General features: G+C 40.7%; 2 protein-coding genes across 10 annotated transcripts in view; one reads left to right on the plus strand and one right to left on the minus strand.

Annotated features, from left to right (window-relative positions):
- Positions 1-720: 720 nt before the first annotated feature.
- On the minus strand, positions 721-17473 carry POGLUT2 (protein O-glucosyltransferase 2). Of its 6 annotated transcripts, none has more exons than XM_090258685.1 (10): positions 16715-17466; positions 15314-15519; positions 13735-13940; positions 13481-13558; positions 11083-11255; positions 10715-10952; positions 8868-9077; positions 5598-5687; positions 4290-4397; positions 721-1050 (listed from the first exon to the last, which is right to left on the minus strand). In XM_090258685.1, the coding sequence occupies exons 1-10, from the start codon at positions 16894-16896 to the stop codon at positions 1021-1023; spliced, it is 1521 nt and encodes a 506-aa protein (XP_090114811.1). In that variant the 5' UTR covers positions 16897-17466; the 3' UTR covers positions 721-1020. The 6 variants fall into 6 exon arrangements, with proteins under 6 accessions (XP_090114811.1, XP_090114813.1, XP_090114814.1 ...); XM_090258687.1 differs by having other exon boundaries at positions 721-1002; positions 16715-17465; XM_090258688.1 differs by having other exon boundaries at positions 721-1037; positions 16715-17465.
- The window catches only part of BIVM (basic, immunoglobulin-like variable motif containing), a 41217-nt gene continuing 35072 nt past the window's right edge, over positions 17169-23313 (plus strand). The window contains exon 1 of one of the 4 annotated variants that reach the window (XM_090258693.1): positions 17169-17698. The gene's annotated coding sequence lies outside the window, so the exon portion shown is untranslated. Of the gene's footprint in view, positions 17699-18533; positions 18811-23313 lie in introns of those variants that run through there. The other 3 variants (XM_090258692.1, XM_090258690.1, XM_090258691.1) reach the window with 3 other exon arrangements.

Consider the following 23313-nt stretch of genomic DNA (forward strand, 5'->3'; position numbering starts at 1 on the left):
AAGAGCTCCTTTGGACATTTTCTTTCTCCTGCAGATATGCACCCTGCAGGGGTTTCTTGAGCCTGGCCTTACTGTTCTGTGGAGTTTGCAGTCCTGCAGGTGGGAGTTGGACATGCCTTCCTCTTCCCAAAGGTTTGTATTCTGCATTGAGAGTGGCCCTGCCTGACAGCAAAGAATCTCAGGCGCTGAGCTCTTGCTGTCCAGCTCCTAACTTGCTGCTTTCTCAGGGGCTCAGACACAATCCCTCAGTTATAAACTCAGTACCCCACTCACCAGCCATGATGGGTGGAGTCCCACAATTCCTTTGCTTGAGCCTTCTGCTCTTCCTGGCCAGCTGGACCTAATAGGCACAAACTGCTTTCAATCTGGACTTTTTGCTGGCAGGGCAGCTGTGCATGCATGTGAAGTCCATCCCCAGCCAGGTCTTGGCTCCCCTCTTTAAAACGGTCCCTACATGGCATCCACATTGCATCTCTAAGCAACTGCCTGGCTCTCCTTGCACTTCAAAAATTCATATCAGCTAAGATTCCATTGATTGGTCAAGTCATACATTGGGAGATCAAGTGAAAATCCGTGCTGCGGGCATGAGCAAGTTGGTTCAACTTCCACCTACTTGCCGCCATCTTGAGTACCAGATTGGGGACTGAAACTTGATTTTATAAGGAAGTGCACTGATGGTGTTGCATCTACACAAGAGAGACTGAACACTGAGGCAGTGTATAAAGTAAGCAAAAGTTTATTACTGGTGGTTGGGCTGAGACCTGAGGAGGCCTCTAACAAGCACCGACCCCGAATGGGGTTTAGGGCAGGGTTTATATAGGGTTTTTGCCCCTTCTTTGGTGGGAAGGAGCCTTGGGAAGTGGGGGGGGGGTACGTGGCAGGATAGGGCTGCAGGAGTGTCAAGCAGTAACAGGAACAGAAGTTTGCAGGGCCAAAAGTTCACAGAGCCAGAAAATTATCTCCGGTTGCAGCAGCACAGCTCTCTAGTCAGGGTCGAATTCTCTGTAAAGCAATTTATCTTCAAAAGGCTATATATCCTGTAAAATATAACTTCACAAGAGTTATAAACAAGTCACAAGCAGATGGGAAGAAGATAGGGGCTATGGGAAGGAGCTGAGCTGGAGTCTCTCAGCTTGTAAATCACTGAGTGACTGTAACATTCCCCCCTCCTAGTCCCCTGACAATACCTTTCAGCAGACCTTTGCAACTTTTTAAAGAGAATAGCTGATGTCCCTACAATGGGCTTAGAAGGGTCAGGAGTCTGATTAAATTTGTCAAGTAAAGATCTTTATTAGTAGTTATATGGATGTTTTCTTATAATTATTTTAAGTAGCAGATACATGATATTTTTTTGTATATAAGATACAACACAATAAAAAATTTCTTAGACTATTCAACAGCAAGATGGATGGAAGAGAAGCTATTAGGTAAAGGAATTTGTAAAACATTATAGAAGGGGGACCCAAAAACCCCCAAAATTTATTTATTAAAAATTGCATATTTATTCTTATATGTTTAAATTTCAGTCACCTTCAAAGTGCTCTCCATTTGATGCAATATACCTATCAAGATGTTTTTCCCACTGCTCAAAACAGTTTTTGAACTTGTTAATTTTGATGCCTATTAGTACTTCTGCTGTCCCTTAAAAGGACTTTTTTCATCTGAGGGAAACAAAAAACATGTCACTTGGGCTGAGTCAGGTGAATAGGGAGAGTGGGGCATAGGGGTCGCACTGTTTTTGGTCAAAAACTGCTGAACATTCTGCATAGTGTGTGAGGTGTGCTTGTAAATCACCCATCACGAAATGGGCAAACATGTTAAAAGTCTTCAAAAAAATATTCACTGAAGCCAAACAAAGCCTCTCACAATGCTAGCTGGTACACCCATAGAGGTGGGCTCCTAGAACACTACCTAGTGTTGGGGGATAGGATCCCCCACTTGTATCATTGTTCAGTTTTAAGATTTCCAGTTCCTTTTAAATTCTTAATCACATTTCAAAATGATTTTCATTCAGTTAGTCATTTACCCATTCAATATTTATTAAGCCTTTCTATTTGGAGGTACTTCATTAGATTAAATAGAAGAGCATCGTCTGTGTAGTCAAGTTGCTTAAAATCTCATAAGGGAAGGAGACAACCAACTAGATGACCACCATGGTAAACACAATGGTACAAGTGTGTAGATGGGAAGATTCAGAGGATTGATTCCTGAAATGAGCATTCAAGGCTATCTAAGCCAGAGGAATAAGAGAGGGTCATGGCATTCCAGACCAAGGGGAAAGCATACACAAGGATGATAAGAAACAAGCCATTGAAAGAATGGTAATGGATTGGTTTTGCTGGGCTACAGTGTACATAATCAGTAAGTGGTGAGAGATTTGATTAGAGATTCAGGCAGAGATCAGATTATGAAAGGCCTTGTAAAATGTATTTGTTAGAATTAGGTTTGACTGTGAGTGACTGAAATTCATAATAATAGTGTATACAAGACAGAGGTTTATTGCTTTGTTATGTAAACCACATGTCTGGGTAGGTGGTAACTGCTGTGATGCTCCACACTGAGTCTAGGACCCAGACTCCCTCTGCTTTTACTGCTTTGTGATACAAACACAGATAATAACTGGTATAACATAGGCCTTTAAAATAAAAGTGGCTTTATTATAAAATTCTAAAAATGTGCTTTACAGAACAGTTATGGGGATACTGCACAATAAGAAGAAACATATCTTCATAACCCAATCACATAGCAAAGTTTATATTGTCCATGAAAATTAATATTAAAAAAAAAGATCTTTTCAGTTAAGAAGAGTCTTCAGAACACCATTATTAGAAGGGAAGGTATGTTGCATATCAGAGTTCATCTCTGGTCTGAAATTAAGAAGCAAAATATTTAGAGCCATTAAGAAGTCATATATAGTTAGGAAGGCTTACATTAGTTTTCTCTTGAAGATGAAAGACGGGGGAAAAAAAGCCAAGTTAATGCCATAGACTTGTAGGGTCTAGAACTGTTTTTGGAATCACCCACAGGTAGAGTTTTATAGGGCTACTGATGCTGAACCCAAATATCTAAGGGTCTGTATAATTGTAAAGGGCCTTGTATTATAAATGGTCAGTGAATCAGTGGAATCATTTGACGCCCTTCAAAGCTCTTACACAAAGACAAAAAATAAAAAGAGGATGCACAGAGGAAGCTGTCCAGTCTCATTTGGAGCACACAGAAACATTCTGATACCAAATCACTAATTTTGTGAGAGGGTACCTTTCAATTCTGGCAATTTGTTTTGCCACTGGCTTTAATTAATTTAATGGCTTCACAGCATTGGCAGGAGTTAATGTTGGTTGATGATGTATCACTTTGAAAAGCTATTTGGTGGCAAATCAGTTCTCAACAAAACAAAACAAAAATGATACAACCAAAATTCTGATTATTATGATGTTGCTTTAAAAATGTCAATATATATCATATAATATATATATATACATATATATATAAATCACAGTTTTATACAATGTACATTCCTTCAAACTAAAAACAACTATAATCAAAACAACCTTTCCCTTATGTACTGTCTTTATACACAACCAGGCACACAATTTGAAGATAAGAGACTGGTTTGGTCCTTGATTTGCCATAATTCAGCTAGCTGATTCTGAACTGACCTCTTCTTTGGGATCAGTTTTGATAACCATAGAATGAAGGCATTTACTGGATGACCTCAAAGGCCTTTTTGCCTGAAAAGTCTCTATGTGAATTTGCCTTTTATAAACAAAATCACTATGTAGTGGTATCAACAGAGATTGCTTCTTATGAATAATCTGCTAACATGAATAATCATGGTTATATATTTATTCATCTCTAAACTGGGATGATGAACTTCACCAAAACTATCTCACAGGAAGATGAGGCTGTTAGATGATACAAGAGAAAATACATTTAAAACATTAGACATCTACTCAAATGCCATGAGATCTGAATTCTCACATTAAAAAAGACTTTCCTCCACTTTGCTGGGAGTTCTTACGTCTTCTCAGTAACCTGCATCTTAACATTCTTTCTTTTGCCTTGTTATTACTTTGCTGGGAGCTCCTACATCTTCTCAGTTAGCTGCATCTTAGCATCCTTTCTTTCACCTTGTTATTATCTATTATATCTATCTCTCTGGTAGAATGAATTGCTTGGAGGCTCTAGGAGAAACTCAAATAGTTGTTGCCTGACTGAATGACTAAAGGAATAAATGCAGGCTTGGATTAAAGTTAGTTGTTACTCTGACATTGGCTACTTCTGGTTACCTTTTTCCTATGGCATGTGCAAGGAAAGAGGTCATCTTCAGTCTCTGGTTCTACCCTCTTCATGCCCTCTCGGATCTGGGGCTCACTCACTTGTAAATTGGCATATTCCTGAGTATGCAACAATACAAAAAGCATTCCTTATAACATGTTTAAATTATATTTACCAAATTAGATATGCTGGAATTTGCTAGATTATGGTCCCATTTAACTCACATGTCAGGTTACAACAGGGAAAGTCCTCCATACTCCCCTTAAACTTTCAACAATAGAGCTTCTAAGAGACAGCTATGCTTTCGACAATGGCTATTTCTAATAGATCTTTCTTTATTCATCCTTTATTTATATGACTTGATTTTTTAATTTAGTTTTTACTGCATTTGCCTTGCAGTGAAAATAAGTGCGCACATGATCTTCCCTAAACTGAGAATTTGAGTTCAGAGACTATTTCTGTCTTATTCACCATGACTTGAACAAAATCAGTCACCATTTTCATTTATTATGTGCTCCTTCTGTGCCAGGCTCTGGGCTAAGTGCTTACAGGTTAGTATATGTGAAATGAGTGAATGAATACTACCCTACAGATCTTTAGGAATTTATGTAGTAAATACCCCTGCTCCTTCAGTTTACACCTTCACCTTTTCTATCCCTTTATTGTCCTCTAGGAAAGGTTATAAAGGGCAAAAGGCTAGTGTAGACCAGAAAAAAGACCAACTTTGTTTTGTAGCAGAGTCTACGATATGGAGCTCAGTATCTGCAATTCTGAGATTTAAAAATAGCTTAGTTTATATCTAGTATTATTATTAGCACATTGCTTGCTTACTACTGCATTTTTTTCAAAGAACCTTTCAAATTGTCAGATATGCTTTGATTATGTTTCCTAAATGCTTAGGTCCGTGAAAATGATTTCGAAGAGAAACCATGGCTCATATGGAGTCAGCACAACAGTTCAAATAGCCATTGTACTATGTAGACAAAGAGAGGGTAAGGCAGCAGTAATATTGTACAAAGAGAAAATACAAATCCATGCACAGTAATTTTACAGAATCAGATGATAATTTCTCAACCACATACCACATGGTTCTAACATTAATCCTTTTCCTTTAATATTGTAGCATTATCTACTAGCTAACCTTTGGTTTTCTACTATTTTCATTTTTACTTAATGCTTGTCCTTGATTTTCATCCACAGAGATGTACATTTATCTCCTAATAAAATATACTTTCCAGACATTGTTAAGTGAAGTATTAGTATTTGCTACTAATATGATCCATTATAAATTACATGTCATTTTCTTAGAAAATACTGACCTGGAAAAGTTTAAAATAATAACAGAATATGTCATCACCCATGAGATTATCTCTTGCAAATTCTTGTCCTGCTTTTGCTATCTTTTTTGCCTGTGGAAACAAAAAACCAATCCTTTATGTAATATATTTTTCTCCATTCAAACATATGAAAACTGGTCTTCAAAGTACATTTTAGTGGGGCAATCATGGGAAAAGTATCTTTGGGGGTAGTATTTCATGGTATAGGAAACAGTTAACAGAGTATATTTGTTAAAATTAAAGGGATTTTTTAAGACTTGAAAGTTTGAGAAGTTATATTAAACCCTGAATTAAGCCTCTCTTGTTGAGAAGGTATACATTAAATGAGGTAACAACAACTTTGTAAAGTAAATGTAGGATTAAGCTTAATGCATTGCCTTAAAAATTTTCAGGAATTAGAACCAATTGAACTTTCGGCCAAGATGAAGGCCTAGACTGACACTCTCTGTCTCCCTCAACAACTAAGAAGGAATACAACTACTGCAAAACCAGAAATAACCAGAAGTTCCAGAAAATAAAGCTACATGGAAGTCCAACATATGAAGTTAGAAAGTGGTGCTGTGCTGGCTGTGGTGGCTGCAGCGATGGTGGTGGGACGGCAGTAAGCACAGACACCTGTATTTATGGGGAGGTGAAGTACCTGGGGAACACCCCTGGCTGCAGACCAAACCCGTCAGCTCACGATTCCAACGCCAGGGAAGGTAGACCTCATTGCCTTGGACTGTGAGGTCCAGAGGGCGTAGGGGCAGAGCTGGCTCCAGTCTCTCAGCGGAGAGTGAACAGCAGGAATCCATATTGGACCCCTGCCCCCCCACAAAATGCCACAGTGTGGTGAGAAGAGTCGCCTGGTAGTGCGAGTGCATGGGGATCCACTCCCTATAGCGTAGGAGGTGTGACAGCCCCTCCCAGGAAGCAAAGATAAACACAAAACTGTCAGGATGACACAGATCATGATAGAAATGCTGGTGATGCAGCTGACCAGCCAGCAAATATCTAATCTAATGGTTCAGCAGATGGGAAATCTTTCTGAGGCACAGTTTGAGCTTTGGTTATACAAATGCTTACAGACCTAACAGAAGGTCTTAAACTGGATGGGGAAGGAATGAAGGCTAGTCCTGCTGAAATGAATGAAAACACATACAAAACTAGTGGTGAGGGAAAGAAAACCAGGGATCAAATCAACAAATCAGAACATACGGAAGGAACAAATAGTCAACCAGTGCAGAGAGAGGAAATGAAAAGTGAGGAAAATGAGAAGAGGCTCAGAAACCTATGGGACAGCTATAAACAGGCCAACATCCGAATCATAGGGTTGTCAGAAGGTGAAGAAGAAAAACTAGAAATTAAAAAATTACGTGAAAAAATAATGAAGCAGTACTTCCCTAACTTGGGTAAGGAAATAGACTTACGGGTCCAGGAAGCACAGAGAGTTCCAAAAAAACTGAACCCAGGAAAAACCACACCAAGGCACATTATAATCAAAATGTCAAAAATTAAAGATAAAGAGAGAATCTTAAAAGCAGCAAGAGAGAAGAAGAGAATTACATACAAAGGGGTCCCAATAAGACTATCAGCTGATTTCTCAGATGAAACTCTGCAGGCAAGAAGGGACTGGCAAGAAATATCCAAAGTAATGAAAAGCAAAAATCTACAACCATGATTACTCTATCCAGTGAAGCTGTCATTTAGAATAGAAGGGGAGAGAAAGTGCTTCCAGGGCAAAGTAAAACTGAAAGAGTGTAGGGAACCACTTCTTGTGGTTTAGAGAATTGTAGCCCCAGTGGAGCATGACCTGCCAACAGCATTCTGGCTGTGCTTGTCTTTAAGTCTCAACATAAGGCTGTGCGTGAACATAACCGAAAACCACTCAGAGGGTTTCCATGGGAATTGGATTTAAAGAATGCTTATTATGCTTTAGAACTTGCTCTGCTTTCCTTATCTTTAATGTAACATAAACAATCTCTAGCAAGGAATGTATGAAACCTTGCACCTAATACCAGTGTGGCATCAAGATGTTTGGTAGACCCTGACACAGACTGGTCACTGTGCCCTCTGTACTGGTACTTGTAATCTGTTATTATCAACTGTAATCTAAACACCTAAAAGCCATTGATGATTCATGAATTTTGACCTTGTATCTCCCATGTGTATCCTCCTCAATAAAAGGCATGAGGGAAGGTCTGATTGCTGTTCTCCCCTAGAGAGAGCAGCCACCTTCCTTCCCCCAGACATAATAGAATGTCCTGAGTAAATGTATTCAAATGGGGGCCGTGGTCATGAAGCCTCTGCTGGACAGAGTAGTTTCCAACTGAGCCTAGGGTGTTGGAGGCACCTCTGCCTCAAAGTAGTTCATCAGATCCAAACCACTGTTATATGAAATGTTAAAGGGACTTGTTTAGGAGAAAGAGGATCAAAACTATGAGCATTAAAATGAAAACTGTATCACAACAACCAACAACAGAAGCTAGGGAATTGAAACAAAGGCAAACTAAGTAGGCAACGAGAGTGGGAAAAGAATTATAGGCGTGGGGAACATTTTGGGACGCGGTCAGCAGGGCGGGGGAAGGGGTGAAAGGAAGGGAGATGGTACAGGAATTACGAAGCATAGTAAGAGGGAGTGGAATAGATAGGAAGATGTTGAGAAGAACTATATGCACAACCAATGGGCATGGACTAAGGGGGGCAGACAACTGGAGGGAGGAGGGTCACTGGGTGGAGGGGAACAAAGGGAAAAGAAATTGGGACAACTATAACAGCATAATCAATAAAGCATATTAAAAAAATAAAGTAGCAACTAATCGATGTTTTTCTTTGTCATCGATGTTTCCCTCTCTTTCTCCTTCCCTATCCCTCTTTCTAAGAATAAATAAATTAAATCTCTAAAAAAAAATTTTTTTTTTTCAGGAATTAGTTCAAAGTTTATTTCATGCAATCCCTCATTTAAATCCATAACAGTTAGTTTCCTCCTGCCAGGTTAGCTGTCTTAATTTTCATGTTCTTAGTATAGGTGAGGAGTGCAGGAGGCTCAGATCAACCTGACTCAGAGAGAGAGCATAGTCAAGGTCAAGGTTAGCTTTTTGTTTCATGTGCAGACTGGACAGTTAATACAAGCCACAATGCCCGTGTTCATCCTGAATGGCATTTTGTTGTCCATGGGGCTTCCTATTTTTAGGTAAGGGTTTATATCTGAGCATACTGAGTAGAAATTTAAAACAAACCCATAATGTTCGGGTACAAGGAGACTGATCTTACCTCCTCATCATGATCTTTTGCCCATTTAAGTTTTTCTAGAAGATCGCTCAGGTTGCTTTTGACTGGAATGTAGTGTTTCCAGGGCTGCAGCTCATTGTAAAAGTGTTCGTAGTAGACGGAATCCTGCTTCAGCACAACACTGTCACCGACTAGAAGATACGGCAGGCGATATGCTGCGACAGTGCCATCAACATTTATTTGATACTTATGCTGTGAAACAGCAGTAAAATATAAGGACCTCCATTAAGTTTCCTTTTTTATACTCTGATTATTCTCTTCCTCTTTCCATACACAAAGTCTCACCGTCCTCAGATTTGGCCACTTTTTGTCTACTGCTTTCACCACTTAGTAAGTGCTATTATAAAACATGCTGATTTAGAGTTGAAGGTTTATTTTGATGCTCTCCTAAATTTCACGAAGAGTTCACAAGTCTAACATTGAAGCAATGTTAATAAAGTAATTAAATTACTTTAAGTAAATACATTACATTAAATAAAGTAATTAATAATTTGTTCTCAGACTACAACTTAAGGAAAGATCTCCTTATGATGACTTTGTTATCTCTCTACTACTTTATTGATCACTGTGGTAATCAATAGTCTTTAATCAATGGTCTTTAGCTGTATCAAATTCAACAGGTAGGAACAAAGCAAAGGCATGACAGAATACCCTGACGAGGGATGGCTGGTGTTAGCTTTTTTGGTTTTAACCGTATTCCAAAAATCTCTGTGATATGCATATGAAAACACTGACAATTCAATTTATGGCATTCTTTCAGTATACCTGCTGCTGTGTAACCCATCAAAAACATACAAATAAAAAACAACTTTGGCCATGTACAGCATAGACAAAGCTTGTTAATCACTTCCCCCGCCTACCTTTTCCCCCACCACATGGGACTTCAAAAAATACTCAGTGGTCTAGAGAACAGGGCAGTGTCCTACTGAGTGAAAAGTGGACTGGTTAGAAAGAGGATCACTGCCCTAGAAACATGAGCAATCTACATTCTAGATACAGAAAGTGTGCCCTAATCTCCAGAATTCCCAGGCAGATGACTTGGAAAGATATCAAGTCATTTCCCCACCAGAAGGCCTGATAAGAGACACTTGGTTTATATCTTCTTCAGTCTGTTGTCAAGACATGACTCTGGGGAGAATTATTTGTAAAATCACCTATATACATTTACTAATTAAAAAGTTTCCATAGCTGAAATGTGCTCTAAATAAAGGGTCAATTAGGGGAAAAATGATCTCTCCTCTGGCCACAAGCTCCTTGATGTATATTTAATGCCAGGCCTGGATACTGAGTACAGACCCAGGTTGCCAAACCAGTGCCCAGGGCCCCATGCCTTGATAGTCACTGAGTTTTATGCTCAAATCTCCCACCGCCTGTAAGTTATAGGCCTTGATTTGTCTTCTGCAAATGAAGACACAGTGAACCCTTGAACACGGGGTTTAAAGGCACTGGATCCTCCTCCAACAGTGTCAAAATCCTATGTATAAGTTTTGACTCCTCCCAAACAATTGTCCCTCAGTTTCCACAAAGGGTTGGTTGCAGGACCCCCACAGATACCAAAATCCATAGATGATCAAGTTCCTTATATAAAATGCCATACATCAGTGCACACAGTCAGCCCTCTACATCTGTGGATTCCCAGACTTAGATGAAAATACAGTTTTTGATCTATGGTTGGTTGAATCCATGGATGCAGAAACTGGGGAAATAGAGGGCTGACTGTATATTGAAGAAAAACCAGCCTGTAAGTGGACCTGTGCAGTTCAATCCCATATTGTTCAAGGGTCAACTGTATTTGGAAAAATGAAAAGGATTGGTAACAGATGTCATACCTTGAAGAAATCAAAAAAGGAAATGTGTTTCACAATGGGACCATATAGGCTTTCATCATGTTTAAAGAAGAAAAAGTTGGTGAAGGCGGCATCTATGAGTTCTGGGTGTTTTCTGCTGAGTTTAACCAGCTCGAGTCTCTCTTTGCGGCTGTCTCGCCCTCTCCAGATAGCTGTGGAGTTTTTGCTTTCCCAGGGAGGACCTGTGTTAGCTTGCACAGACATCATATCCAGACTTACACTGGAAGACAGAAAGTACAACACGTTTTCCTTCCAAACCATCACATCACAAAGGTGGTTAAAACTCAGCACGTTAAAAAACAGAAAAACAAAAAAACTAAGGCTCTGGGTCATCTCGAACCGTCTCTCACCGGCCCATGGTTTCTAGAACAGAGTCAGTCAGGTCATAGGTAGGCATCACGATATCCTTAGAATCTGTGGAGCCACACCAGGAAAAGATTGGATGGATGTGTGAACTGGATTTCTTTTTTTCCAAAGGCCAATCTCCCAAATTAACAAAAAACTCCACATCAGGCATCCTTACCTAAGAAAAAGAAAACAAAGAGCTTATTCACATTCCTTGTATTGCATAATGTCTTCTATTGAGCAATCTGTTGGGAAAGGTGTCTTCTACATGCAGTCTTTCTTGCCCAAATAAGAACAGTCTAGGACCTGGTACACTTCTTTACAAACACATAAAGAGCCCTCGCAGTTTGGGCTATGCTTATTTTCTAGTGAGGGAGCCCTCAGGCACCCCCAGCTTGCTGTATTCAGACTCCACAGAAAGGGGTCATAGAGCTTTCACTGCAGCAGGAAAGGGAGGGTGGCTGGCTGTGCAGTGGATTCACTGGCCCTGGGGTATGGCCACATCGAAAGGGGCTAAATCTTGTATACTCTCTTTCCTCTGCTCTAAGTAAATGCTAGACCACTTGACCCTGTTCTTAGTGACCTGAAATCATGCACTTACTTGCCTTTTAACCTTGCCCAAACTCATTCTATCCTGCAGTACAACTTGAATACCCAGTGAGCAATGAAACACAATAAAAGTTAGAAATTGTACTAAATAATAGGTAATGATGATTACTTTGATTTGAATAGTTGGTGTGGCTTCTCAGAGTACTGTCATATGTGTAAATATACTAGATTTCCTTTCTAGGGTGCCCATAAACTTCAGTAGGGATGAAACTATAAAGGTAATCTCTGTACTAATACTGCCAAAAGACTCTAAGATGATCAGTAAGAAAGAAATTACTAGAAAATAACTATAATACACAGCACTTGGGAATCTAACTCTACTTCCTGGTTAATAAACCAGATGCTTCTATTTTAAAATACACCCCAGGCTGCTCTGACTGGTGTGGCTCAGTGGGTTGGGTGTCGCTCTGTGGACCGAAAGCTCACAGGTTCAATTCTCAGTCAATGCAAATGCCTGAAGTGTGGGGCATGCAAGAGACAGTTGATCAATGTTCCTCTTCCTTTCTTTCTCCTTCCCTTTCCCGCTCTCTAAAAATAAAAAAGAGATCTTTTTAAAAATACACCTTATGTAGGTGATGGGACTAGGAGTTGAATTTAGGAAGCCCAACACTAAAGCCAAACATAAGTAATTTCCAAGCTAGATTGCTTCTACTGGCACAAAAATTTGTTGAAAGAACCTAGCCATGGGAAAATGTCTGGGGAATTTGTAAAACAAAAGATATATTTTTAGAGGCAGGAACTGCTGGTCAGTTTGAGAATTATCTTGAGAAACTGGAGTCCTGAGAACATTCTTATTTTTCCATGGGTTGATACAGATGAGCAAGAAATACTTGCTGGCACTGTGATGTCTTAGTTTAAAGGAGGCATAATACTAATGCTACATAACTACCCATGTTCAGAATTAACTCACTGTAAATGCTTTGCAATCTTAAGAAAGGCACTATGATTTTCCATGAGTAATTTAATGAAGATATGAATACAGGTTGTTCAATAAATAGCTGGTAAGCAATTGGTAAAAATGATAATCCAGTTTTTCGTATAAATTGTTTTACTATCGCTGTCAAGTACTTCACTAGAACCCTGTTAAAGAACATTATACCAAGGAACAGGATTCAGAATGTGGCAAATCTTCTATGGACTAAGAGTAGGTATAAAACCAAAATAATTTTATTGTAAGTCATTTCCCTCTCTCAGGCATTGTCATGGGGTTGAGCATGTTCTCCCAAAAGATATGCTAAAGTCCTAAACCTCAGTATCTCAGAGTGACATTGTTTGGAAATAGGGTTGTAGCAGAGGTAATTATTTAAGATAAGATCATACTAAAGCACAGTGGAGCCTTAATCCAATATGATTGATGTCCTTGTGAGAAGAGGTGAAGACACAGACACACAGGAATAATGCCATGTGACAACAGACACAGAGAATGGAGCCACGCAGCTTCAAACTAAGGAATGCCAAGGATTGCTGGGCACCACCAGAAGTCAGGAAGAGCCAAGAAGGCCTCTTCTCTACAAGTTTCAGAGGAAACACAGCCCAGCTAATTCGCTGATTTTGGATTTCTAGCCTCCAGAACTGTGAAAGAATAAATTTCTGAGGTTTCAAGCCATGCAGTTTGTAGTACTTTGTTACAGCAGCCCTAGGAAGTTAACACAGGCATCCCACATGACATAAAACTTCAGAATAGTATTATAAAAAGGCTCCAAAATAGAACACCCCTGATGTTATTTAGTTTGAAAAATTATATTATAAAAACTGGGCTTACATTATTATATATAATTGAAAAGAAATACTTACTTTTCTAGTCAAAGAAAGTAGTATGGCATCCATGAAAATTCTAAAACCTACATGTTCACCATAAGTCTTGATATAAACCTAAAAGATAATTGAATGTTTATTATAGTCGAAAAGTCCTGGCAGGCTTCACTGAGGTAAACTTTATTACATTGATCCTCAGAATTATTTTTAATAAAACTATGTAGCTAGTTTTAGCCAAATGGTCAAAACAAAAAATCACTAGGACAAGCATAAATTTCAATCACAAATTGTACCTTGTTATCCTTCACGGTATAGTGACACAAGCTCTGTCTTTGTCCAAATCTCTCTGGGATTTCTGCTGCAATCTTTTCTGGATCAACAGAAGGGAAATGTGCCAGATCTCTCTGAATCTGAATGATGGTTTCTGGGCAGCTCATCTCCCGTAACCAGGCTGCTCTATCTTCCAAAGGACAGTCACAATTCTCATGGTAAACTGGCCCTAATTACATTCAAACAACAAATAATACAATAATAATTTCACCCACTATTTGAAACAGGTAACAAATCTTCATAATATGGCTTCACAAATTTTGCCTAGGTTATCAGGAAGGTTATTTTGAGGGAAAACTTTTTTTTAAAGAAAAACATTTTTATCCCACTGGGCATCAGTAGTAACAATCTTCTGTTCTGACAGCTCTTCACAGTAAGGTTGTAATATTTTCAGTCAGGCTTGCTTTGCTTGAGTTTTAAAAAAAGCCAATGGGTGGTGTTTTTTATAGAACATCATTCTTTATGTTCTGTGTACTTAAAAATAACCAAACATTGGTAAAAAGATATCAAAGAAGTATACCTGTTTTAATGAAAGACACAAGTGATATAAATTTAATATTTCAGTGATCTCCTATACAGTTTCTTAAAGTGTCTCAGGTATTTTCCTCAATGGGTAAATCATTAATTAACAATACAAGTAAACTAAGAACCCCTACTATGTTTTTTTTCCTTTCATAAATTATACAAAAAGAGGTAATCTTCAAAATAGTTCAGTAATATTAAAATGAATTATGTTTATAGAAATAATACTAATACAATATAGCAGAATCTGAATTGAGATTTTATTGTTAATCCTCTCATATAATTCTCAGATTCCCACCTGACCCAGGCAGCAGTCAACAGTGGAATATTTTTTTAAGGTTTAGCAGGTTATATTGTACCATGTGGTTCTGAAGCAATGTGGGAAAGGAACCTAGACACTTTTTAAAACCTTTGCCTTTTTTGGAGGTGGGGAACAAGAAATATTTGTGCTTCTGTATATATGCCGCTTTTCCATTGTTTTAGGGTACTATCTCCACTGAGATGGAAGGCTATGGCTCCAAGTAATGCAGCTGTGCACACGTGCTCTCCTCCCTCCCTTTTTCTCTCCCTCCCTCCCCCTCTCTCCATATATATATATAAATTTCTCTGGAAATATTGGAACAAAGACAAAAAAAAGTACCGACAGTCAACTTCCTCCCTTTGCTTCAAGCCCTCTCTTCTTGAAGTGATCGAATTTTAATAACACCTAACCAGGTACTTGTCATATACTTCCAATTAAGTGTTATCTATGACCATATTGTATACACCTGGATTATTCTTGCTAATGTTGTGACTTCAGGGAGCAAATTCTCTATTAATATGTTCTTTCCTCTTTGGCAAATTATAATTTCCATTCAAATCTTGCATTTCTCTCCAGAACTCTCAATTTAGCTTTTGAGTAGAAAATGTCTCTCTATATTTTTTTTTTGGTAAAAAAAAATCATGCTAACTTGTTTTTATTGATTAAATGACACACATCATTGCATTCAAATAGTTTAAAAAAATTATGTTCCAAATTACCTTTTAAAATATATGGAGATTTGGCTACATGTTGACTTTCGAATTTAACTTCTACTTTCATATTTTTATAGCTTGCATACATTCTATATCTGACTATGAAAGACCCATCCTTTCGGTCTAAAACCTGGACTCCAACTCTAGTGAATTGCTCATCTGGTGCCGAAATTTTAATCTGGAACACCTTTTCACCTGGAGAAGATGTGAACCTGTGATGGGTAGAAGAATAATATAGAGAAGATAAAGATCATTTTAAGGAGGAAATGCACAAAGATTATGCTCTCCAATCTGTAAACATTACTCTTCTCATCCATGTTCTCCCCCTAACATATATCTTCTCTCTTATACTTTCAGTACCAGAATATGATGGATCAGAGATAAAAAAAAAAAAAAAAGATGATGACAATGGCCAAGATAACATAAAAGAGTTTCATTAGAAAATTGCAAGGAAATAGGTTAAGACAACTAATCTATATAAACATAGAATACATTCATGCATTTAATATATACAAATATTCTATCAACCTACTGTTTATTTCATGCCCATCACATCTGGAAATCTGTGATTAAATGGTGCATCTAAAGATCTTTTGAAAAATATCTCTCAATGATTCTTTTCAAAATTAGTATTATAAATCATGCCCAGCAGACAAAAGCTAGTTAGTAGTGTATCATCTAAGTGACACTCTATTAAAGTTATTTTTTTTGAGTCAGTGCTTTTGCTGTTGATTGTATTTATTTTTTTCCAACTGTACTATTTATAACCTTTTCTTTTGCTATGAAAAACATATTCCCAAGTTTTTTCCCCTACAAAATATACACTGTCAGCAATAAAAAAGGACAATCATCTCAGAAGTATGTGAGTTTTTAATATAATTTCAATTGTTGAATTCAGTGGAGTGAAATAAATGTTGCAGACACACAGGAGATACATACTCTGATAGTTTCTCTCTAAACTCTAAAGTTTCAAATAGTGCTTCATTTTTCTTTTTGCGGTTTAAAGTGTGTTTATTTGCAGCTGTCTACCTGGAAACAGAGGGTAGCACTAGAGAAAGATGAAACCAACCACGTTTCTAACAACTGGATTTAAATTTCTTATAACAGCTTATGCAAAAGTAGTGAGAAATCATACTTCTAGCAAAGTGGAGGGGCGTTGTCTCTAGTCATGTGGGAATCCCTATGAATAAAGAGCAGAGAAGAGCTAATTAGGAATTATTTCTAAAGCTATGAGAAAGATTGGTTGGGACAGAGAAAGACAGTGAAAACCAGATGTGGCTAGCACCCAAATATCCTGGAATTTAAACTGCTGTGGAGAAACGAGTTTTGGGGCGGATAGAACTTGAAGGAAGTAATATAAGCTTTAACTGCATTCCAAAATCGTTAGGCAACTGTTTCTCAACTTACTTATTTCCTGAGGTATCCACCGCCTGAATATAGAAATATCGCGCAGGAAGGACAACAGCTGCTTTTAGCCCTGGTCCCCATATTTCACTCTTCTCAGGGCTCAGTCGCCTCTCTCCGCCGGTCTCGGCAAATGCTGGAACTATCCCCAGAAAGAAGTAGTAAAGCAGCAAAATGCTAAACATTTACAAGACGGACTATCAAAATGATCGACGGATAAATTAAATGTAAAAGGTAGACCGAATGAGCAGCGGTTTGGGCAGAAGCAGGTTGGCAAATAGCAGCAGCAAAAACGGCTCCAAGTGGTGTCTCTTGCTGTGCAGGGCAGGCTCTTGGGTCTCCACTTTTCCAAGGAAAATCACAACCCGAGCTCGGGCTTGTACAGCTGAAAAAATGCCAGTCGTTCTGCTGAAATGGGAAAGAACCACTCTGCTCCTCTTTCTCGGGACACTAATAAACTTGCGTTGCTCCTAAAACTTGAACATCACCTGGGGGGCGAATCCATCTCAGGTTCCAGCCCAAGGTGCCGGGAGAGCGGATTGGCCCCGCGCATCGGACCCGGCTGAGTAAGGCTTTCTCCGAGTGGGTGCCAGAGTGGACGCGCGTCCTGGCGCCGTGGCTTCCTGGGACGTGTAGTTCGCGACAGGACTAGCGGAAATTCTGCCAGGTTTTACCATCTCTCACTCCTTTATTTACTTTGCGGTCACAGCTTTCAGGGAACAGATAAATACTAGATGTCCAATAAAAGGGCATGCGGGTCTGGAGGCACTGCTAAATTTTTTTGTTTACATTGTCAGCATATCCTCCGTATGTGCGGAGGTAGGAATAAAACACGATGAAAGGAAGGTGCTGTCAATGATATCTGACGATTGGTCTCCGGGCACAGAAGTCCAGAGCGCTGTTCCCTTACTCTCCGACCGGACAAAAGCCTCCAGCCCCAGGGTAACCCGAGGAGCTTCGGAGGCCGCGCTCTGGAAGCTGTGTTAGGTAAGTAGCGGAGTTTCGCCACGGCCACAGTGACCCGATTCCAGTCGGCAGGTTAGAGGTACCCCCCTGCCCCCCGCCCCTGCTGTGGGAAGAACCTAAGTGGCGGCCCGCGGCTGTGCGTACGGTCTTGCGCCGGGCCCCCGGGCGCCGTGGACAGGCCTGGCGCGGCCAGCCTGTTCTAGGTGCCGCCAGCGCCTACTGGACTCGGGCCATGGTCTCTCTGGAGCCCAGTGGCTGTCCTAGTGGAGGCCACTGCGTCGGTGCTCGTTCTCCCGAGAAAAAGTGGGGTGACGAGCTGGGCCGCAGGGTGGAGGGAAGAGCAAGGGAGGCAAGGGAGGAGTCCTGTCGGAAACAAAGCCTGATTCGGAGGTCCTGGCCGGTATACCGATAGCTAAGGCCTGTAGTTGGTCTCCCCGCCATGCTAGACGGTGCTCCGGTCCGGGGCGCGCGGTGGCCATTCCCTCGCCCCTGCATGCCCACCGCGGGACCAGGATGGTCACCGGAGGAGGCACGGTCAGCCTCGGAATCGGACTGGAGCCTCCTTCTGTTCCTCCCTCCCACTTGCCAGCTGTCCCGAAAACCCAGACAGGCCGGTGGTGCCGCCAGCCAAAGCGGGCCTGGGCAGGGGCCACGGCGGGGGTTTCCTTTTCTGTTTTCTTTTTTGCATTTGTCATTAGTAATGATATCAACTCGTGGATTCCGAAGTTGTAGTCTGGGGCTCTCTTCGACCAGAAAATTATCAAGTCCCACCCACCCAAGCGCCTAGAGCGTCCTGGGGAGGAGAGGAGGAGTTCACCCCGCCAGCCTCTGCCCACACCCCCTGGCGTCACACTCCGGCTTCCGGCTGCGACGGAGGGCCGGGAGACTGGGCTGCGGTGACTGAACCAGACGCCGGGCCCTCGGAACCACAAGCGGGCAGCGGAGGCAGCCTGAGGAGCGCAGGCAGGGGGCGCCTTCGCACACCCGCTAGCGCTAGCGAGGCTTGGCACCACCCTGTGCGACTGTCTCCTCCGACTCGGAAGCCTCCGAGTCCCCTGGTGCCGCGAATTTCGCAGAGAAGGGCGGTGGGAACTCCTCTCGCCCGTCTGGGAGCCTGGGCTCGACACTGTCTGGTACGCGGGAAGATCCCCGGTATCTGTCGTAGGCCGGCAGCCTCTGTCGCGCTTGGGGTTCAGGTGTGATAGAGAAAGAGAGGGCAGGGATTGGGGGGTGGGGGTGGGGGAGGGCGGGGGCAAGCTCCGGGGATGGAGACCAGATGCTCTGGGGCTGTGTGTCTGGTCTGGCCTTCCAGCATTCCACCCTTAATAAGTCATTTACCTCCCTCCGTCTCAGTGGCCTTCCTTACAGAATATAGATCATTATAGTTGTCATGTGGAAAGCTTTCCTGAAAATACTCTTTAAGATGTTTAGTTCTCTGAGCAAACTTGATTCTTAAAAATACTGATTTAAAATATAATTGGAAAAAAAAGTAATCTAGGCAGTGAGTATTCTTAGAAATGGAACGTTTAGTTTGCAAAACAGTTCAAATCATTAGTGGTGCATTTAGAGCTGGCCATTTTATGAAATTTTATTTGCACACAAGTAAACAATACTTCTCTTGCTTGTGCCATATTCCTATGAGTAAATCCTTAATTTGAGTCTTATATCCTGCAATCATTCTTATTAGTAAATCTTAATATAGCATCGCCTCACTTACCTGGAGGCGATGCTATAATACGGGAGAAGAAGAAGAGGTTCCTTGGGTCTTGATTACTAAGGCCACTCCTGGTAAGACCTCCTGGAATCTAGGCTCTTAAGCCAGGTTTTACAGTAATGCCTGCCATGATGTCGTCGTCGGCAGCCGTCCATCTCGAGAGACGATGGTGTAGCTTCTTAAGAGTCTATCTGCACCGCCGAGAATGGCTGTGCAGTCCGACTCGGGAGTGACACGGTATCTGTCTCCTCCCATGTTGAATCAACATCTTGTGATGACGCTGGAGTGTCCTCTCCAGTGAAGCTGAAGCTACAGAGCCTGGGCAGGGTGATATGGAGGGTCTGCTGTTGCCCATGCAGCAGACCCCCCCTCTCTTCGCAGCTGAAGGGTCCAAGGGAAAGACGGAGTCAATACAGCTTGGCTTCAGGTGCGCCGCAGGAGTTGCCGGTGTTGACTACAACGTCAAACCGCCTTAGGGACTCCGGCTCCGGATTTTCTGTTGGGGTTTACTCCCTTAGCCTTTCCTCTGAAGAGGTATGCTGCAAGGCAGCGGAGGTTTTTTTGGAGTCAGAGTTTTCCTTCTCTGCTGCCATGATGTAGACATTTAAAAAGAAGTATTTGTAGATGACAATTCTACAAATGCTGGGCCATGGGAATACAATAGTCAGGAAAATCAGACTTGCAAGAGATGGACATTCATCATATAAACACAAATGTATAAATGTAAAATCATAACCTGGTTAACTAAGACCTGTGAAAGAAAGGTACCTGAGTTATAGCATATACAGGGTGACCTGGCCTATTTTGAGGAGCAAAGAAACCATCCCTCCCAAAAAGTGACATTTGAAGGATAGTGGAAGGATAAATGGCAATTAACTAAACAAAGGAGGGTGATTGGGAATACATAGCATACAGAAAATGAAAAGTTGGTCGGTGTGGAGAGAGTGCAGAGAGGAAGGGGGAGAGGGTACATAAGGTGGGTCCAGATCAGGAGTTGGCTTATGTTTCCAATAGTAGAGTGTTTTAGGCAGAGGAGTTATATGATACACACCTTATTTCCTAATATCTATGCACAGTTCAGATTAGAAATGTCAACCCATGGGAGTGGTGAGGGCTAAGAGTGGGAATGAAATTGGGAATGGTTTGTAAAATTAGGGACAAAGGCAGATACAAGCTATGAGAAAACAAAGCTGCGGGCTATGTATTGGAGGTATAAACTGCCTCTCTGTACCTATCTCCTGAGGCTATAATTACAATAGAATACAGTAATTGACATCTATCATGTTTATGTTATCAGTAATAATCTGTGCTTGAACTAATTGTAAGAAAGCCTGAGGACACAATAATACTAGCACCCTTGGTTTCATGGAAATCTCACTGAAGTGGGTAAAAAGACAGGAGCAGACAGATAATAAGGAAAGAAAGCAACACTATAGCAATGTTTGGACTGTGGGATTTGGATCATTTTTACTTTGTAATATCTTTTGGTACTTTGCAATATTTTTTCTGTAATATGTTTTATTTATGTCTTAAAATCTACAAATGTAACAGTTTTTCAAAGACAAATTTCTATAAACAGTGTTTCAGTGAGAAAGTTTGCAAATGACTAAATTTACTCTTGGCTGTTATTGATGATCAATATAAAATATGCTTTTATGTTGATGATCTTTGCTATTTATTTATTGGTAAAAGTGCAACGAAAGGCATCATTTTTCATCATCGATCACTATTTAAAAGCAATCAAACCGAAAACACAAACAAAACCAGACTCCTGAATTTTTTTTTCTTTTTCAGACTCCTGAATTTTTTATTAATCAATTGCTATGTGTTTTCCTGTCTTTAGCTTCTGGACACTCACCCCTTTTGTGTGCATATGTAGTAATTTCCCTTTGTGTATATTTTTGATATGGATATTCTCCTGTATAGGTTCCAAATCAACATATTTCATAGAACCCTGACACTGCCACACAGGAAACTGGTCCCATCGGTAAAATTTCATTCATTCCGAGGAAGGAAGCTCTGGCAAAGTGGAAGCTAAGCTTGAGATGAATAGATAACAAAAGCAGCACCTAGAACATTTCTGTCTCCCCACCAGACTAACTTCTGTACCTTTTGCTAATTGCCCTTTATTATGACCATATGCTGTTCCTCTTTCATGCCTCATCCTACAACCCACCCACACAACCCTAATGATATAAATAATACCTCTGTCCACACTATGGCTTTTAGAGAAAGGCATGAAGATAACAGATAAAAAGTAGAAATGCTCCTCTAGGACATCTGGTAAGAATCAGAGAAACTATCTTCTCAGAAAAGCACCGAGTTTGGTCTGCACAACTTAAGGTACTCAGCTTCTCTTGCATATTCCTCCACTGTCAACATCATGCCAGGAGACGAGGAAGGAGAAAGCATAATAGATTCCTGTCTAGAGATCCACTATACATACTCCTAGGATTTCTTGGAAATAAAGAATGAAAGTTTTGGAACAATCAAAGGTTCCATCTTTGTTGGTGAAGCTTTTGCCAAACAGACCCTCCTGCAATTAATGATAAACTCTGGACAAATTATGTGAAGGTTTAGATAGAGGGCATTTAAGAATTTATAAAAATAAAGAATATGGAATTTTTCTAAGATATATGGGTTGCTCCTGGTATGGGGGGGGGGGTCTGTTTCCCTAAATTACATGAAGGATAGGCAGTACCTTCATTAATTTCTCCTCACAAAATCAGGGTAATCATCTGTTATTCATTATCATCTTAGTCATAGGTTTTGTCATTTAGTATTTGTATGGTGGTTTCATATAATCATTTTCCTGTAATCTGTGAAAGTTATTTTAATTTCTAATTTTTTAAGCAAGCAAAGAGGCAGAGATATTAACAAGTAAATGTCTAACTGGTATCCAGTTTGCTGCTCCTTCAGTAAAGCCCTGTGATGTGGGCATGTTCTTCTCTGGAACCTACATCAGGTTGCCTCCTACATCAGCTGTAATGGTTTCATTCACTCAGGTCTTCCTTTGGTATAAACTTGTAACTTCCTCAATGCTCTCAGTTGCTATTTAAACTTTTCTTTCTTTTCTTCCTTAAAGAAATCAGCTTAGACTTGAAATTCAGTTTTTTCTGAGACTTTTCAGAGGTTGGTAAATACATGGATTTGATCCTGATTTTCATCAGGTGACAGATACTAAAAAAATTTAAATTCTGGGGACATTAAAGACAGCAATGGAGTAGATGGATGTTACACTCACCTCCTTCCAGGACCAAACTGGAATTATGACTAAAATATAGTATGATCAGCCTTAATAACCAACTGAAGACTGAAGAGAAGTCTTATAACCCAGAATTTACAGAAGAAGCCATATCAAGACTGGTAGGGAGGATGTAGATGAGAAAAGGGTTGGCCCTGCTCCCATGGGTGGCAGCTGATATTCTGGAGGGATATTTCAGCTGGAAAGGTTCCCCCTGAGAAATGTTGGGCCTCAACCCCAACGTGGGCTCCCTAGCCTAGAGCACCAGAGCTATGAAGAGGCTCCCACATAACATCTGGTGTGAAAATCAGCAGGGGTTCTGTCCACCAGGGAGAGACAGAAATCTGCTGGAAACACAGGCACCCTCTTCAATCTTGTTCACAGTCACTCACCCACTCACCCTGGACTTCAGCAGAGAGAGGGTGGAGTGGATGAAAGCTGCATGGACGAAAGCTGTGTGGAGAAATTGGGGATTGTGGCTCTGGTGAGAGAGCTAAAGGGACAACCACCAGGATACCTGTGCTGAGTGACTATTCCGCACTGCAGACACCATTTTTCTTGGGTGGAACACTTTCCTCCATATGGCATCAGCCTGGGGGAATGAAAAAAAAAAAAAACACTTTCTGGACACACTGTAGCTCCACCCCATGGAGCTTGTGCTCTGCTTAGGGGTCAGCT

The sequence above is a fragment of the Furipterus horrens genome, unplaced genomic scaffold (assembly GCF_987537825.1).
Source record: "Furipterus horrens unplaced genomic scaffold, mFurHor1.1.pri manual_scaffold_12, whole genome shotgun sequence".
NCBI lineage: Eukaryota > Metazoa > Chordata > Mammalia > Chiroptera > Furipteridae > Furipterus > Furipterus horrens.

Excerpts from the sequence above, each read along its gene's own strand:
- POGLUT2 (XM_090258684.1), bottom strand. The coding sequence starts at position 16,896 with ATGTTTAGCATTTTGCTGCTTTACTACTTCTTTCTGGGGATAGTTCCA. Across the intron at positions 11,256-13,480 it reads TACTTTCTTTGACTAGAAAA|GTAAGGATGCCTGATGTGGA; the intron begins GTAAGTATTTCT and ends TCTTTTTCTTAG. Across the intron at positions 9,078-10,714 it reads CCTTTTTTGATTTCTTCAAG|CATAAGTATCAAATAAATGT; the intron begins GTATGACATCTG and ends GCTGTTTCACAG.